The 17813-nt window shown below is 44.7% G+C and overlaps 1 protein-coding gene across 1 annotated transcript; it reads right to left on the reverse strand.

Moving 5' to 3' along the window:
* Positions 1 to 760: 760 nt before the first annotated feature.
* On the reverse strand, positions 761 to 17249 carry DNAL1 (dynein axonemal light chain 1). The gene is made up of 8 exons (XM_065404106.1): positions 17198 to 17249; positions 13260 to 13298; positions 8285 to 8394; positions 7164 to 7219; positions 4831 to 4886; positions 3188 to 3314; positions 2598 to 2744; positions 761 to 859 (listed from the first exon to the last, which is right to left on the reverse strand). The coding sequence occupies exons 1-8, from the start codon at positions 17198 to 17200 to the stop codon at positions 813 to 815; spliced, it is 585 nt and encodes a 194-aa protein (XP_065260178.1). The 5' UTR covers positions 17201 to 17249; the 3' UTR covers positions 761 to 812.
* Positions 17250 to 17813: the final 564 nt, after the last annotated feature.

Consider the following 17813-nt stretch of genomic DNA (forward strand, 5'->3'; position numbering starts at 1 on the left):
GCTTAGAAGTCACCAAAGCAGAATACATGTCTGCATCCATTTGAAGAAGAAGAAATGATTACTTACTGTAATTGTGGTTCTTCGAGATGTGATGCAGGCGTGTATTCTACGACCCACCCTCTATTCCCTCTGCATCGAAGTCTCCTCTCATAGGCTTTTGGTGCGAAGGAACTGAGGGGGGTCGGGGTGGCTCTGCCTCATATAGCATGGGGAGGGCCCACAGCCACAAGACGCAAATGCTGCCCCTCTACAGGTACTGCTAGGCAAAAGGCTCCGCGCTGAGTGCGCACACACATCTGCATCATATCTCGAAGAACCAGTTACAGTTAGTAACTGTTTCTACCTGTGACAGTATTAAAAAATAACAAAAAGCCTAGCCTGCAAAGAGTGTGTAAAACAAAACACTGTTGTTCTGGTCTCCATGTTTAAAATGATTAAAAAAAAAAAAAGTTCAGCTGCACAGTTAACAAGAAAAACGGTTCTATCATAACCAGAAAGACAGATCTACAATCATCACTAATTGGGATAAAAATCAGTATGCAGTTTTAGTTAAGGTCTCTCATTACATTAATTAGACAGATAATCTCACTTTCAATAGTCCTCACAGAAGAGCACATGAAATGTACAAAGTTAGTGTCCCCATGTTTTGGTAATTAACTCTTTGGGTGAGGAAAGGAGAGTATGGAGATGAGTTAGTTAAAAAAAAATTGTCCATAGATTTTCTTTGAAACAAACATTTATACAAAAGCTTTGTGTGCTGAATTGCTCTGAAGAAACTTAAATAATATAATACCACACAAGAAAGAGTTGTGTTAGTTTTCTCCTTCTTCACCTTCTTCTTGTTTAATAACTGGGACACCTAAAACAGAGAGAGAAAATGTCTGCTAAGAATCACTGACGCAGTGCCCACTAATGCTAGTCAACTAGGAGTGCAGAGGAGAAGCAAGAACAAGTTTAAGCCGCCACCAGTAAAACAGCCTTTTGCCACTGCTTTTTAACTGAAGACATCGAATCAAGCTTCCCATGCGTCTGAATATCCCCCTCCCTTCCTGATTCGAACTGTTGGTTCTCCCTTCACTACCTCAGGCCTCAGCTTAAGAGCTCTCTTCTATGCTGTTGCTCCCATTTCTTGAGTAGCAGGGACTACAGTATATTAAAGCATGGCCTACCAATAATGAGTGGTCAGCGTTCTGCCCGACTGGGTCATTGGAGAAAGCACGGTGTTTGTGTTGAGACACCACAATGCAGCCACCCCAAGAGGAGAGCTGCACACCTTCTTCTTGGAGGTACATGATCTCGTGCTGACAGGGTATGAGGAACACGGATTAACCCTTAAACCTTGGTGTGTGCCACTCTAACAGTGCACTGGTGTCGTTATGTAAACAAGGGTTACCCCTTTGATCATACAAATACATGCCTCATACCAGCTTCTCTATTCAGCTGTCTACTCTTCTCACACAGCACCTGTTGCTCCAGCCCATCCTTCATATCAACATTTCTCTCTGGCCATGTCTCAGTGTCCTCTTTCCTCCCACCTCTTCAATAATTCAGGCTCTGACTTCTCATCCTCTGCTCCCAACACTGATACTGTATTCTTCACTCATTTGCCTGCCTGCCTCTCCTACTGCTGCTTTCACCACTCACTTCCCAGCTGCTACCCACCCTGCCCACTTCTCCCATTTGCTGTCCACTATTATCCAAACTACTCTCCATCCTTTAGAAGCCATTCAAACAGAGAAGCTCTTTAGATTTGCCTTAAAGGAGAAGTGAGCTGCTTTTTAAATAAATACCAGAAAGATTTATGATCATCAGCCATTAACATAAAATTTTAAATAAGCTTAAAAACAAAACACAATATTTGAAAATCATTTCCCCTTTTATTACCTGCCAGGACAAGAGCTTGGAATTCTGGGTCTCCCCTGAAAGAGCTGATGACATCCCTAGCCCTAGAATCAAGGTAAAGAACATACCGCGTTGCTACGATCTAGGTGTTTTCCCTCTCACCATCTCTTGTGGGAAAACCCAGAATCCTGAACATGGGTGTTAGGAGATAAATCCACTTACATTACTGGGGTCTCATCATTAAGTCAACATGTGAATTCCACAAGAGATTTAAAATCTTAACGAATATTGTCTATCAAAAAATCAAAACACATTTCAGTTCACCTCTAAGTTATGCTGTTATGAGTACTTTGACTGGATACTAGTTCAACACATCAGAGCAAGACCCTCTCTGAAGCGCTAGTGATGCAAAGTGACAGGTCTAATTTGAAATAGGCTTTGTGGTAAATGAAGTCACTTTGAAGGCTGAAGCCAATTCAGAGGAGCTCCACAGCACTCACCCTCTTTCAAACACTTGAAAATCCACTCTCAGAAGAAGTTGAGGCTATGGCTGAACAATTTTGCTTGTGCAGAGGTGAACACATAGTAGAGTAAGTGTTGAAAGGAAGAATGCTGCTCATTGAGTTGGTTCCCACCCCTCCTCCAGATCTCACAGTTGTACTTTTGAGGTGTTGAGCCAATACCCTACTGTTCTCATTAAACTAAGCAAAAGATCTTGTATAATAAATGCCACCCAGCTGCTGCTTAAAGCTCACCATCTAGTTTTTTCAGCCTGGGCACTCGTTTGGTTGCTTCCTCGACCCAGCTGCTCTGCTGATCGGCAGAGTATTTCTCTTCCAGTGGATTGCCCACAAACACCAGATCCTCCAGTAATGGCAAGTCCGCCAGTCTCACAAACTCTGCTGCAATCACAAAAGAAGATGTTAGAAATAGACTGTGAAACACAAAAAGCACATCTGCACCAAGGCTGCCTTTCAATACCTGCACAGACACAGCCAGGATGTTTTTAGGTGAGGAAGGATATGGATTTATTGGGTACGAATTGGGTACCAAGATGAAGAATGCAGGTGATAGATGATAAAAGCAATGAGTCAGATACATAGTTCAAAGAACAAACCCCACATGACACAGAAGTTGAATAAACAGACTCTCAATATTTTTTACATTCTCTTGTATGAGCAGGCAATCTGAACAGCTTGTTCATCTCTGCAGTCTCCATGCTAAACTTGCCCACTCAGAACCTTAGGAGCCAGTTTCCTCACTTTGACCCAAGCTGTCTCAGCTGATGCACACTCACCATACTCAGTAAGAAACTTCAGAAGAGAAACTAGGAGCCTAGGCTTACCCCAATCTTTCACCAAATTATTGGACATATAGAGAATCTTCAGCTTCTTCATGACATGGATGCCCTTCAGCTTCTCAATTAAGTTGTATGAGATCCACAGTTCCTCTAATGTATCTCCAACTGCCTCCTGGAAAATGATGACACCTCTCAGAAAAGCAAGAGTAAGTCTTCCTATATTTCCCAGATTATCTCTGCTCCCTTTCTCCCTTCCAGATGCTATGTCACACAACAAACAGAACCATATCTTTCAATATTCCTTGTTTTCTTTTAAGCAGGTTCCTAATTCTGGATGACAAAACTTCAAGGAAAGAAAATCCCAAGTTTTGAAATACATCTCTCAGCTTGTTTAGAAAAATAAATTAAGACACGAGCAAGATATATTGAACATCTGAGCAGAGTTCTACTCAAGGCATATGGAGAGAAAGGAGCTATTTTAGCTGCATGCCGTGAGTTCTACAGTGCTAGATGACTGCAGTTCATCAATTGTTTTAGAGGGTATAGTATGTAATATAAGGGATTGCATAGTTTCAGACAAGTGCATGCTTATATCTACAGGTTTCAAATTTCACTTTCTATCCTCAGCAATCCTCCAGCAAGAGGAGAAAGAAACAACCATAACTGTTGTTCCTTCAGAGTCGCCTCTGTGCATTCACACCTGTGGGATACAGCAGCCCTGGTGTTGAGTGGAGGAACTGCCTGGAAAAGCCATATCCTGCAAGCAGGAATGCACAGAAGCTCTTGAAGAACAAACTCTTTCCTTTATTTCTTTGGTTTTAATTATACAGACATCTTAACACAAAGGTAATAAAATTGACCCTGATCTGCTTCCTCTCCTCTAGATCTTTGCCTTGTTATATATATTTCTACCCTTGCCTCTCTGCCACATGCCTTTTATTCCATTGTTCAGTGTGCCAATCACCCCTCTGATGGGTAGAGAGTCACAATGTGGTTTATAGGCAGGCCAATGTGTGCAGTGATTGACCACAATACCAAAAGCATCTTCTGGCGGGAGCTGAGATTCATATAAGCAAAGGGAGTAGAAGTTATAATTCATATAATGCCACTGGAGTTTATGGTGCTTTACCATAGATAGAGAATCTGCATTTTTTACCAATGGATCTTACAATCTAAGAGCCCGCTCTTGTGTGCAGAATCTCATGTTATGGGAATTGTGTGTGGAAGGCCTTACAAGATCATATCCCAGGTTAGAAAAACAACAAAAGCAATTGCAAAGGAGTCTGGGAAAGTTGGCTGAGTGAGACAATAAGGGTAGCAGATAATGCATATTTAAAAAGAAAAATGTTCCTCTTAAGCTTATTGAGGGATTTAAATGTTTTATTTGGTGGATTAGCATTTAAAGTCTGTAAAGAGGGAGGGCATTTGAAGGAGAGATTTCAGTGAAGAGAGGGTGGTTGACTGGCACAAGGGAAATGGGAGACTGCTCCAAGCATCATGAGCAACATGTAGGAAGGTGCAAAGATGGCAGAAGAAGAAAACAAAATAAATGGTTAGGCACTAAGGTTGAATTATGTGAAGAGAGATGCAAGAGTAGGTAAAACACTCTTCCCCTATGCCTTGATGCAAGAATTATGTAGCACTTCATTGCTAATTTTAATAAATGTAAACTACAAAAAGGGACGTACCAGCCCATTCAGATTCTTTATGTTGTTTCTCCCCAGTGAAAGAATCCGCAAGTTTTCTGCAATGGAGGGAGAAGAGCTTCTTATTAACAAATGACTGGTGCTTAAAATGTAAAGAGCTGTTGGAAATCTGACAACACATTGCATACCACAGACGAGAGGTTTATATTCTGAACAGGCTATATTAAGGAAGAATGACATATCAGAAGCAAACTACATACTGTTCTATATATAGATTGTAATGAATGGGTGGAGTTGATGGCTCAAGTATGGGTATTAGAAAGTTTTTCATCTGTAGGCTGCCTGTTCACATCCAGTCCAGGTAGGGATTGAACAAAACAGGCTGCCATTCTGGTGTTCTAGTGCTCATGTGCGTGAAGCAAGATTAAATTTTTGGTCCTGATCTTACTTCCCAGACCAGGAGGGATTGGGACCAATACTAAGGAGGCAGACTCAATTCCTGAATAGGAGGCAATACCTGGTGTTACTTTATAGCAACCAGTGTCTGATTAGAAAGAGGTCAACTATTTTGGCCCGTGAGATTCTAGTAGCAATACAGACACTCTGATGAGATTTATTTTCAAATTGCCTATACCTGTTCAGCCACGAATTGTTCTTGTGATGTGCCAGAACATCTGAAGCTATCACAAAGACTCTTTTTTGTGAATCTTCATTTCCAGCTGTTCTTCCAGATATATGCATGCACAAAATCATTCTATAATATCTAGTTAGGTTAACCTCTAATCAGTAGTTTCCATGGCTATTTCAAGCCCTTTCTCACCGTGTGCATTTGAACTAGGCATTAATTACCTAATGATCTTGTTTTTCTCCTGTTTGCACAATAATGAGAAATACAGTATGTACTATTTAATGATGAGGCAAATGAATATTCCACTCAAGAACCAATGGGTGCTGCAGAGAAAGCACATCAGCTGTTTAGAGTGGCTGGGATGGGCTTTGGGTTGGTCAACAGTGACCTGTCCTGGCCAGCCACACCTGTAAGTAAAGGAAGGTTGTGATGACAGAAGACCTATATACAGGAGGTGGAAGAGAAGGGGAAATAGATGGGCTTTCATGAAGAAATTCAGGTGCAACTGGAATTCTTAATGAAATCCCAGGATCTGTGCAAGTCCTGGACACATTACTTTCTTGTGCGAAGAATACAATAGGGTGTAATGTCAAAAGATAGTTAGGTGACGTCTTTGGAAGGGAAAAAGTAAATGCCACTCAAAATACAGTAAACCTGAAGCCTATTGGAACCATGTTACCTTGAATTTCCCAAACTCCCCATCCCCTGGAAAAAGACTCTTGATCTAGCCCAGGGGTCGGCAACCTTTCAGAAGTGGTGTGCCGAGTCTTCATTTATTCACTCTAATTTAAAGTTTCGCGTGCCAGTAATACATTTTAACGTTTTTAGAAGGTCTCTTTCTATAAGTCTATAATATATAACTAAACTATTGTTGTATGTAAAGTAAATAAGGTTTTAAAAATGTTTAAGAAGCTTCATTTAAAATTAAATTAAAATGCAGAGCTCCCCGGACCGGTGGCCAGGACCTGGGCAGTGTGAGTGCCACTGAAAATCAGCTCACGTCCCGCCTTCGGCACACGTGCCATAGGTTGCCTACCTCTGATCTAGCCAAATTATCCTTATGTTCTTTGAAACCATGATTAGAAACTATGGATACTTTTCCAAAAGCACATAACATTGGCCTTTTGAGTATCTGTTCAGTTATTATAAACCTTAAAATATAAAATTGGTGAACTGATGTTACCTGAAATGATGTCCAATTGGGGAAAATATTACTCCTTAAATACTCTTGTACTCAGAAATCCCAAACTTTGCAGGAAGCAAGATTTTCCCCAGTGTAATACTGACATTAAGTAAAACACAATTAAATGATTCAACCTGGCCTAAGCCTCATCCCTCAAAGGGAGCTAGGCACATAAGTCCAGGCTGGAGGGAGGCATCTCCCCACCACTCAGAATTTACAGTCCTGAACTCTCTCATAGAGTTAGGTGCCTCAGCCAGGTCAGCACTTTCTTAAGGAAAATGGAGGCAACAGTACCTCCTTATAGCCAATGGCCCATTGGTTAAAGCACTCAACGAAGATGTGGGTTCAAATCCCCATTTTGCTTGATGTGAAATGGGGACTGGAACCAAAGTCTCCCACCTTCCTGGTGAGTCCCCTTTATTTATTTATTTTTTTGGAAGCGGGGGAATGGAAGGTGATATCAGAACAGGATGTCAATAGTTGGCCATGTGTCACAAGCTATGGAACATATCTAATCCAAGCAGCTGGAATATAAACACAATCAGTCATTGACATATCACTTACTTAGGCCGTTCAGGTTGGCGATTTTTTCAATGCAGTTTGTAGACAGAGACAACTTCCTTTAAAAGCAAGAATAATTAACAGCTTATATTAACAGTGCAACAGGAATCACTGAATCAGAAGAAGGCCCTCTTACAAATAACATTTTGTTAGAATGAAATCACATTTTACTCTTCTCTTATTATGTAGTAAACCACTGGATACATGCACAGTCCTGTTCTCCTCAAATCACGCATCTCTGTAAGATTTAAATTTCACTTTTTTGGGATTCCACCACCAATTTTATAACATATGTGTGGCATCCTCCTTTGTGTGCCTGGCTCAAACCAAAGACAGGTTACAATATTTCCCAAACTTTTCTTTCTGACACTAGCAATTAGCTCTATTTTGTCCTCCTCTTTCCTCATTCAGATGGAGCTAACATTACAGTGTTTCTCTTGGAGATATTTTGGTCAAGAGCAATGCCAGGAACAGCAGCACTATGAGCTGTCATGGATGCTCTAGGCCCTAATACTAGGATTTCTAGTTCTGTGGAGACCCAGGACCTCAGGACCAGTCAGTCATTATGCTGTTAAGAAAGTAATACTGCAGCAAATGAATTTCGGTACTATTACCATATGAGATTGAACCTCAAGACTTTTATTTCTGAACAGCAGTTCCTAGAGAAAGCCTGAGCATCTGGATGTGGTGGTGTAGACTTTGGCTCACAATTTCACACAAAGAGGTTATGCAGCCACAACAGTGCAGGAGTCTCTAAAGGGACCACATGCTCGTCCACAGCCTGGTGGACTCCAGACATGGGACAGAAATTATTCACTTCAATGCCATCTACCAGCCATTCAATGGACTGGTATTAACGCTGAGTTTGCGTTAATGTCTGAGAGAACTAGGTTCTGTCTTCTCAAGTAAGTGGCAATGATATTACTAAGCAGAAGAGCATCTGTATGTTTCTATGGGAGAAAGAACAGAGCTTAGGAGAAAGGAGTGGTGTTGGACCGAAGAGATATTTTGCTCACATCTAGAGGTAGATGTAGGGGGAGAGAAAACCTAGACTTCAAAAAACCAGAAGCAATGATTAAAAATTGACTATTTCCAGGTTTGTTTGTTTGTTTAACAGAACTTACTCGCAGTTAACAAGTGTGGACAGAGATGCATCCATCTTCTCTACAGGAGGAACTTGGGCATATAGTTTCACCTCCTTGGCCTCCGATGCCTTCTGGCCGTTTTTTTCCTCCTGAGGAAAACAAAGAAGGAAAAGAAAGGGCAAAAAAATTAGACACTGATTGGAATCTTCACTTGTTATAAAAATTATCCTTAATCTTCAAGAAAACAGAAGAAAAAGGGTTTGAAATCTTGTTTGTTGTTGTTCATCTGAATTACACACACACACACACACTTAATTTAAAGGAAAAGAAGAAAGAGAAGACTTGCTTATTTCCAGGATATTAAAATGCTTATCAATGCATGTATTTAAAAAAAAAAATACAGGGAGGAGCCCTGGATCAGATTCATGATTCAAGTCTCCAGCAAACTCAGTTGTTTCCCTTAGCATTTCTTTTTCCTCTCTGCCCTTTACACCTATTCATTTCAGTCTGAATTAGGAGCCAGACACAGCAAAAGTATATACCTAACAGTAGCACTACTTTCCACTACATCCCTAAAGGTCAGTTTCAGGGGAAGTCAGACTTAAATTGTATTGATCTGAGCTCCTCATAGTTCTGGCACCCTAATCCCAACCCTGAATGCATGTTTCCAGATCACTGATAAATCAGCTACCAAAAGGTTTAAGTGTAAGGCACAAAAGCCTCAAATCACCACCTGAAATCAGTAAGTCTCAAAGCATAGACGAAATTGGTAAAACAGTAAACTGAGGAACATTCACTTTTGGTACTAAAAGAATTAAACAAAAGACCCCCAACGTTAAAGGAATATTATTTACATTGCAGTTAAGCACTCAAAAGTTAGGAAATGCCAGATTTATGAATGCTTATGTAGACTTAATTCTGCTTCCACCTCACGTATCTCCCAACGTTTGAAATGGCTAACATAGAACTGGTGCTGCCCCGGGGGGAAGGAGAGGAGGGGTCAGGGTGTGTGTTGCAGAGTGAGCCTGACCTGCATTCACCCTGCAGCAGTGGTTCCTGCCCCAAGGGGCTGCCTGTGCTAGGCTCCCTGCTCTTGGTGTTGTGACCTGGTCCCTGGCATAGGCGCCGACTCCGTGGGTGCTACAGGGCTGGAGTACCCACAGGGAAAAATTGGTGGGTGCTCTGCACCAGCGGCAGCCAAATTCCCCACCCCAGCTCACCTCACCTCCGCCTCCTCCCCTGAGCGCGCCGCGTCCCACTTCTTCTCACAGCGCTTGCTGCAGCAAAACAGCTGTTTCACGGCGTAGCAAGCTGTGGGAGGGAGGGGGGAGGAGCGGGAATGTGGCGTGCTCAGAGGAGGAGGAGGGGAAGAGGTGGGGATTTGGGGAAGGAGTCCAATGGGGCAGGGAGGGGGCGGAGTTGGGGCAGGAACTTTGGGGAAGAGGTTGGAATGGGGGCAGGGCTGGGGTGGAGTTAGGGCGGGGCCGGGGTTGAGCACCCATCGGCACCAGGAGAAGTTGGTGCCTATGGTCCCTGGTGCTTGAGGTTGCAGCACCGCTCAGGTTTGGCCTGTCTGCCCCACTGTAGATGGAGATGGAGGATCAGATGGCCCAAACCAGAGAGGGGTGCCAAGCCCAGCCAGCCCTATGGGACAAGAGCGATTTCAACCAGGACTGGGAGTTTGGGGGGTCAAAGCAGGACAGTCCCATGCAATGTTTCCTCTAATTTTTTATATCCATGTGTGGAATGAATTTTGTTATGTGCACCAATATGGAGGTGATGTGTGGTGGGGATGGGGCCGGGGGGTTCAGAGTGTGCATGGATGGGCTCAGGACTGGGGCAGAGGGTTGGGGTATGCGGGGGGTGAGGGCTCTGGCTGGGGGTGAGGGCTCTGGGGTGCAAGAGGGGGCTCAGGGCTGCGGCAGAGGGTTTGGGTGCAGGGGTGAGGGCTCCAGCTAGGGGTGCCTGCTGAGGGGTGGGGCCGGGGATGAGGAGTTTGGGGTGCAGGCTGCCCCAGGGCTGGGGCCAGAGGACTCCCCCCAGCCCTCTCCCCACTGGCAGCAGCTCTTGGAGAGAGGTGCTTCTCCCCACCAGCAGGAGCTCTGGGGCCAGGGGAGCGGCACCTCTCCCTGTGGCAGCCCTGCACGCCCCAACTTACTCCCCTCCCCGCCTACCTCTCTCCTCTCCCCACACCCCTGTGGCTGCGTGCCTGCGCGGTCCTTTATAGCCTGTTGCACGGCCGCGCAGCTTAGAGTGAACTTATGTCCCATGAAACCCAAGACTATTGGGAGGTCTGATCCTGTGCACTGAATAAGGCAGGGGTCTTATGAGAAAAAAGTATGTGATCACTTCATAAAGACTATCTTAAAGCATATGAAGAAGGGGGCTGGATTTAGGCTGTGTGGGCAACCATAAAAAACTAGTATTTCCTAACTTTCAAGTGCTTGACTTTGCAACCTAAGTCATATTCCTCTAATGTAATTTTTTGTATGTAATTTCCTAGGGTTTGGTGGGGAGGGGGTAGGAAAAAGGTAAAAACAAGTTTAATTACATGCAACAAGCAGTTATAAATGCCATCAGCATCACAATTTGAACCACAGACCTTCACCACTTGAGTTACTGGACTAACTACATACTAGAAGCAGGAGCAGGCATTTATTCCAGAGGAAGGAGGACCATTGGGTCCAAGTACTAGGTCTTGGGGGTAGGTTCTGGGGAGCAGACGGAGGATAGGCTAGCCCAGCTCTCTCCCCACACTCTCCTCCAGGAGTTGTGGGGAACTCCAGGCCCATGTAGTGCCCTGAGAGGTTGGAAAGGGATGCTGGGCCATGTGCTAGGGCTGTTGGGTAGGCATTTATGGAGGGGGGAGCCTGGCATGTTTCCTCTCCCATGAGTGCCTCCAGAAAGGTATATTGGCCACTTGGTCCACATGCCAGGTCCTCGGGTGTGAGAAAACACAGGCTGTCTCTCTTTCCCCCCTTCTACTGCTATAGCTGGGTGTTTGCTGTAAAAGGTTTCTGCTGTTGCTGCTATGGTGATGTTAGCCCAGTCTCAGAATGTTCATGTACATAGCTATTTTGACAGTGTCCCTGTTCTGAAGAGTTTATATTGTAAACAAAATAAACTTGCATGTAAAAGGAGAAACAGGTTGAAACCAGGAGGGACTCAGTCAGATTCTATCACATCTCCCAAGGATACAGGTTGAGAGTACAGAGAAGAATAGTTAAGAAAAAGGAGTATCCTGAACTGAAAATCCAAACATGGTAACAAAGCTCTATTATCCTACTCTTGGGTTGTGCCTATACAATCCACACCAAGCCCTGAACCTGCTAGAACAGTGATTTTCAAACTGTGGGTCTGGGTCGCGGAATGTAAAGCACTGGGTCACGGTGGCTCTGGTGAGCACCGCCGACCAGGCCGTTAAAAGTCCTGTTGGCACTACTTCCCAGTTAAGGCAGGCTAGTTCCTACCTGTTCTGACACCACACAGCGCCCTGGAAGCGGCCAGCAGCAGGTCTGGCTCCTAGGCATGGGGGGGGAGGGGCGGGAGGGGCACAGGACTCCGCGCGCTGTCCCTGCCCTGAGCACTGGCTCCGCACTCCCATTGGCTGCTAAAGGGGGCGGTGCCTGCAGGTGAGAGACGCGCGGAGCTGCTTGCGTGCCTCCGCCTAGGAGCCGGACCTGCTGCTGGCCGCTTCCCAGGGTAAGCCTGCGCCCCAACCCTGGGCCTCAATCCCCTGCCCCAGCCCAGAGCCCCTTCCTGCACCCCAAACCCCTCATCCCCAGCCCCACCCCAGAGCTTGCACCCCCAGCGCAGAGCCCTGACCCCCTCCTGCATCCCAACCCCCTGCCCCAGCCCAGAGCCCACCCACACCCTGAACCCCTCATTCCCAGCCCCACCCTGCAGCCCTCACCCCCGCACCCCAACCCCTCTGCCCCAGCCCTGAGCCCCTCCCACAACCCTCATCCCCAGCTCCGTTGGGTCGTGGGCATCAACAATTTTCTTCAACTGGGTTGCCAGAAAAAAAGTTTGAAAACCACTGTTCGAGAAAGTAAAACAGTATAAATAACTTCTCTAGTATCTGGAAGGAATTGAGCATGTGTGTCACACCTATGCCATGATTCAAAGCACACTGAGGTCAGTGGAAAAATTCCCATGGATTTTGGATCAGGTCTCTGGACTATTTTCCATACCATTGTCTGATATCACTACTGTGTGATCTCCAACAAACAGAGCTTTCTAGAGGGTTCTTAGCTTAGTGTGAAGGCACTTAGTCCATAGGCACATCCCAAAAAATGGAGATCTATACTAAGTCTAATTGAAAAAGAATAATATATAATAAACTTGTTGCTCATTTAAACTTTGCAGAGTGGATAATGGATCTGCATGCATGGGGGAAAATTTATGGATGATACTGATGTAAGTCATCTTTAGCCTTTACGCTGTTAAAACATTTAAAACAGAGACTTAGTTTTGAATTCAGACTTTTTTTTAAGTTACTTCTGGGAGTTTTTTCTTCATGCACTGTTCAGATAAAATCTTGGCTCAACTATGTCAATGGCAAAACTCCAATTGACTTCAATGGGGCCAGGATTTCATCCTTGATTATTTGTGCTAGGGATAAACTCTAATTAGGTGATCAGGATTGAACAGGGTATAATTAGACAGAGAAAATCAAAAGACATCCTGCAGAGAAAACCTCTTTGTAGTATCAGATCTTCTGTCAATGTACAATCTGACAGCATTAGGCCAGACACTAAAATAGAGCTTTCGTGGTCAGGACAATTTAATAAGAATAGCACACAGGGGTTCAAATGAAATTGATTTCAGTGAGATACTAATAAAATAATATTGTTTCATGAAGCTTCTTTTAGTGGCAGATGTTTCAAGGAAATTATTTTTTCTACATTATTGTAATGAATTCATCAAACTGGATGAAGCCATCCTATTTACAAATGAGATCCAGGCCACAGAGTACCACTGAGACAACTGCAGATACTTCTCTTGAACTTACCCATCTGGCTAGAGCTTCTTTAATAGTTGTTGCTTTTGCCTAAACACAAATCAAAAGAAGAATCATTATAATTTTTTTGGGCGGAATTGTTCATTGCAGAGCTAGTTTTTTCCCCTTAAGTTCCATGGTCTCTCTTCCTACAACTGATCCTAAGAAGCAGAAATTGAACCCCCTTCCAAAAGCTGCTTTTAATTTCATTCGGTGAGTTGTCCAACAGCAATTTTAGAGGTGGTGCAGTAAGTTTGAACATACATACATGCACAATTTCCCCGGGAGACCAAGCACATCATCTTCTTGATATTGCCTGCTCTCTGTAGCCACGGGTAGCACAGGGCTTGGATTACTGGACCAAGTTCTCTGCATCTCTGGTGAATCTCTATTGAAGCCAAAGGAGTTATACTAGTGATTAATTTGGCTTAATGCCCTTAGCAGATCATGCTTATCACAGAGATTTCCCCATGTGGAAATTTGCTAAGCCTTTTTGAAACATACGGAGGAAAACTTTGTCCTTCCTGCACAGGATCAGGTGTAGCCTGTGGGATTTTCTTATTTGATTTTGATTTCCCCATCAACTATCCTATGCTTCTAGGCACCTCAAATCATTGAAAGTCACACTGTGTTCAATTAAAAAAAGAAGTGTGAAAGCTACCATACAATATTCACTTAATGGACTGATCCACAATAACAGTAGAAACTTGTATCAGAGGGGTAGCCGTGTTAGTCTGAATCTGTAAAAAGCAACAGAGGGTCCTGTGGCACCTTTAAGACTAACAGAAGTATTGGGAGCATAAGCTTTCGTGGGTAAGAACCTCACTTGCATCTGAAGAAGTGAGGTTCTTACCCACGAAAGCTTATGCTCCCAATACTTCTGTTAGTCTTAAAGGTGCCACAGGACCCTCAGTAGAAACTTGGTATACCTTACTGCAATACCTCAGCCACCATATCGAGGCCCATTGCAAAACCCCACTAAATCCTCTACCTACTTCTACCCTAATGCCAGTGAAGAAAGAAATTTTGTAGCATGCCCAAAAAGTTAAAATAAAAATAAAAATCAAGGCTCTAAAGGACAAAGGAGGGAGAAATGTTTCAGAGTCAAGGATCTCGAGGAGAAAACAACCTGTCAACTGCTTCCTCATTTTAAAATCAAGAGGACTCCAGCTTGAATACCTCTGCTGATCTTAACTGTACAGTACAGCACAGGGAGAGATTTCCTGGTAGCGGAACAGATCAGAGAACACTAGTGTTATGTACTTTATGTCCAATGCTCCACTCAGCAAGAGTCATCCCATTCTCACTAACTTTAGTTTCTGAATGGTCTCATCATGTAACCCCCATGTACAGCATATTACGCTAGTGCAATCTCAAAGTGGCAAAGCATGTATAATAGTAGAAAGGTTAGATTGTAAGACCCTTGGGGCAGGGACCATCTTTTTGTTCTGTGTTTGTACAGAGCCTAGCACAACAGGGTCCTGGTCATGTCTAGGACTCCTAGGCATTATGGTAATACAAATAACTAATAATGATAACAATAACAACAACAAAAAGAACAGGAGTACTTGTGGCACCTTAGAGACTAACAAATTTATTAGAGCATAAGCTTTCGTGGGCTACAGCCCAAACAACAGCAGCTCTAGATACAAAAGGAAAGTACATGTGCTTTTTGCCAGACTACAGAACATACACATGGCTAAAACTGCTGAGTGGTCAAAGTGATCCAGAATCTAACAAAATTCCAAACTTGTGAACCTGTGTCTCAACTGGCAGGCACGTTTCTTCCTTTGGGGATGCAGATATAAACCTCACCAATTCTTCCAGTTGCTTTCCCAACCTTCCACCATCAACACAATCTTATCTAGATTAAGGTACTGCCATCTAGCATTTATCTATGTCCAGTCACCTAAAAGACATTTGGTAATTTGTTCCACCACACTAGCTGAATCAAACACCAAAAGCATTATAGGGCTGAGAATCATTCTTGAATTAAGAACACTGCATCCCTTCTTCCCTCACTAAATCTCACAACTCTATCAATCCCTGTGAAGGACTACAGATGAGCCAACAAACGTACATGTCTTTTGGATTTTCAGCTCTTTGGGACATGATCTGTCCTAACACCATGGGGCCCAACTTGATTGCAGCATGCAAATGCTACTGCAATAATAAATATTAAATAACTGGTTCAAAAGGAGGTGACAGATATAATAAAATCAGCATGAACTCTTGATCTGTATCACTCACCATTAAACAAAAAGATGACTAGTACAGTTTCTTTCCCATACTCTAGCCTAAAAACTGACTGAATTTAAATTTAAATAATCCATGTGATATAATTTAAATATAGTGACCAGTTTCTTTCCTGACTTCTTCAGATTTGCACCCCTAACTGTCCTGCCTCTCCTACTGTTGACACCTGGCTTGATGCTGATGGTGAGGATGAAAACCAGAAGCAGGGAAATAGATCATCTGGGTAGCACAGATCAGAGATCAGGGTTTCTTGGAGTGGGTTCAAATTCACTCCAACAAGAATACCAATATACCCTGCCTTCTTATACTGGAAGGCTTCACTGATCCCAGGCATGGTGCACCAACTAGCCTTGCTGTAAATCTCACATGAACCAGCCCAATACCAGGCATCCTTCACCTGGGAACTGGCTGCTTTCCCAGAATGACTCAGGTTAAAGGAGGTTAGATTGCCAAAAGGAAAGACAAGTAATCAAAATGCTGTACCACTGATTATGCCAAATAATCAAGGGCTGAAAATGTCACCCTTGACAGCTCACATTGATGTTACAGGAACAAGAACAACAAATAATCTAAGGAAAAAATAAAAAACTGCACACACAGAGGACTGGTAAAATATAACAGAAAAATATTAAATAATCCATGCTCTGCCCCCTCAATGGAATCATTTCTTACAAGGTATCATTACAGAACATTTACAAAACTTCAAAACATACAGCAATGTTCCCAGGGGAAAAATAGATAACTGGGCTTCATCCTCATTTTTATGCATTTAATTCTTCTTGGTCATTTCCGTCAAATAAAACCACATGGAATTTCATAGGAAAGGGAGCTGTAATCAGACTAGTCAAAGTAGATTGTGTATTTACTACAGTCTTCAAACCATCTATTAAGTCAGCATTTTAATGATGGTGATTCCTGGCACTCAAGCAGCTCCAGAATGAAGAATAAGATCATCTGCTCCCGCTATTCTGATCTAGCCCTGGAATAACTCTTTCCAAGACACAATCTTTTTTTTTGGTTTATTTGTTTCTTTATAACAACCGTTCACAATTGCAGGAAATAACCTCAAGGTCCTAGATAGTGGGCTAGTTTATGTGTTGCCCTATAGCCCATTTATACCTCTCCAGGGATTGGCTCTGCTACCAAGCAGTTCACTCCACACCAACACCCCTTGCAGCTCCCATTGTAGGGGCCTGTCAAGGAGAAAGGGGGAACAGCGACAGCAAGTTGTTCTCTGGCTATTCTGGACTGCAAAACACTCTCTAGGATGCTGTTGCAGCTGAGAGCAAGTTAGAATAACCCTGAGACTGCTCTAACTTATGCTGGGGGCCAGACGGGCTCCTGGCAGGGCCCAGAACACAGGAGGGGCAAAGCTCCTCCTCTCTGTGTCCAGAAACAGGGAGTCAGGCCCATCATTGCCACGTTCAGTGAAATATGCTCCAATGGCCAAGCCAGGCTCCCCAAGTCCCTTCCCCTCCCCTTCCCATAGCCAGGGCCCACTAGGTCCCCCAGCTCCTCCTTTCCCCCCACCCCAACCAGGTCTCCTCAATCCCGCCTCGCTGCCCCCGCCAGCCAAGTCACCTCCTCTCTCCCTCAGCCATCCCAGCCGGCCAGGTCCCGCCTCTGCCCTTGCCCCATCCAGCCCCTCACCGCCCCCTCCCCCAGCTCCTCGCTTCGCCTTTGAACAGACTCACCATTACGGTTGCTACTGTCGCTGATCCGGTTGCTATGGCGCGCTAGTCTCCTGCGCATGCTCATCTGCAGTAAAGGCGAGGAGCCGGGGATCATAGAGACACCATGGCAACTAGATAGTCCCTAGCCCGGAAATCACATGACCTTTCCCGCCCGCTCTGCGCTCACTCGTCTTCTCTTCTGCTGCGCAGAGCGCCGCTGTGTCGCTGAGCGCAGTGGTGCACTGGAGGACACGGTCGGGGTCTCTGTCGCTCGCGAACTCGGCACGGCAGGTAACCGCGGCTGCGTGCGTGGTGCTACGCTGCGGTGGGGGTCTATTCCGTCGGGGCTGGGGGGCGCGGAGGGGTGGCGCAGCTGGGAGGTGGAGGGGTCTGTGTGTGCTGTGGCAGAGGGGGCGCTGGCACGGATGGGGGCTATGAGGGGCAACAGCATGGCTGGGCGCCGCGCGGGGGGACAGCATGGCTGGGGTGTGTGTGGGGCGGTACAGCTGGGTGGGGGGCTGCAGGAGGGGCTGTGGGGTGGCACAGCTGGGTTGGTGGGCTGCAGGAGGGACTGTGGGGGAGGGGTTGTGTGGGGCTGTGGGGTGGCACAGCTGGGTGGGGGGCTGGGGGAGGGGTT

The sequence above is a fragment of the Emys orbicularis genome, chromosome 4 (assembly GCF_028017835.1).
Source record: "Emys orbicularis isolate rEmyOrb1 chromosome 4, rEmyOrb1.hap1, whole genome shotgun sequence".
NCBI classification, from domain to species: domain Eukaryota; kingdom Metazoa; phylum Chordata; order Testudines; family Emydidae; genus Emys; species Emys orbicularis.

Bases quoted from the DNA above. Each gene is read 5' to 3' on its own strand.
- DNAL1 (XM_065404106.1), bottom strand. The intron at 7,220-8,284 runs GTAAGTTCTGTT...TTGCTTTTAAAG, and splicing joins TCCACACTTGTTAACTGCGA to GAAGTTGTCTCTGTCTACAA. The intron at 2,745-3,187 runs GTAAGCCTAGGC...TTGTGATTGCAG, and splicing joins TAATTTGGTGAAAGATTGGG to CAGAGTTTGTGAGACTGGCG.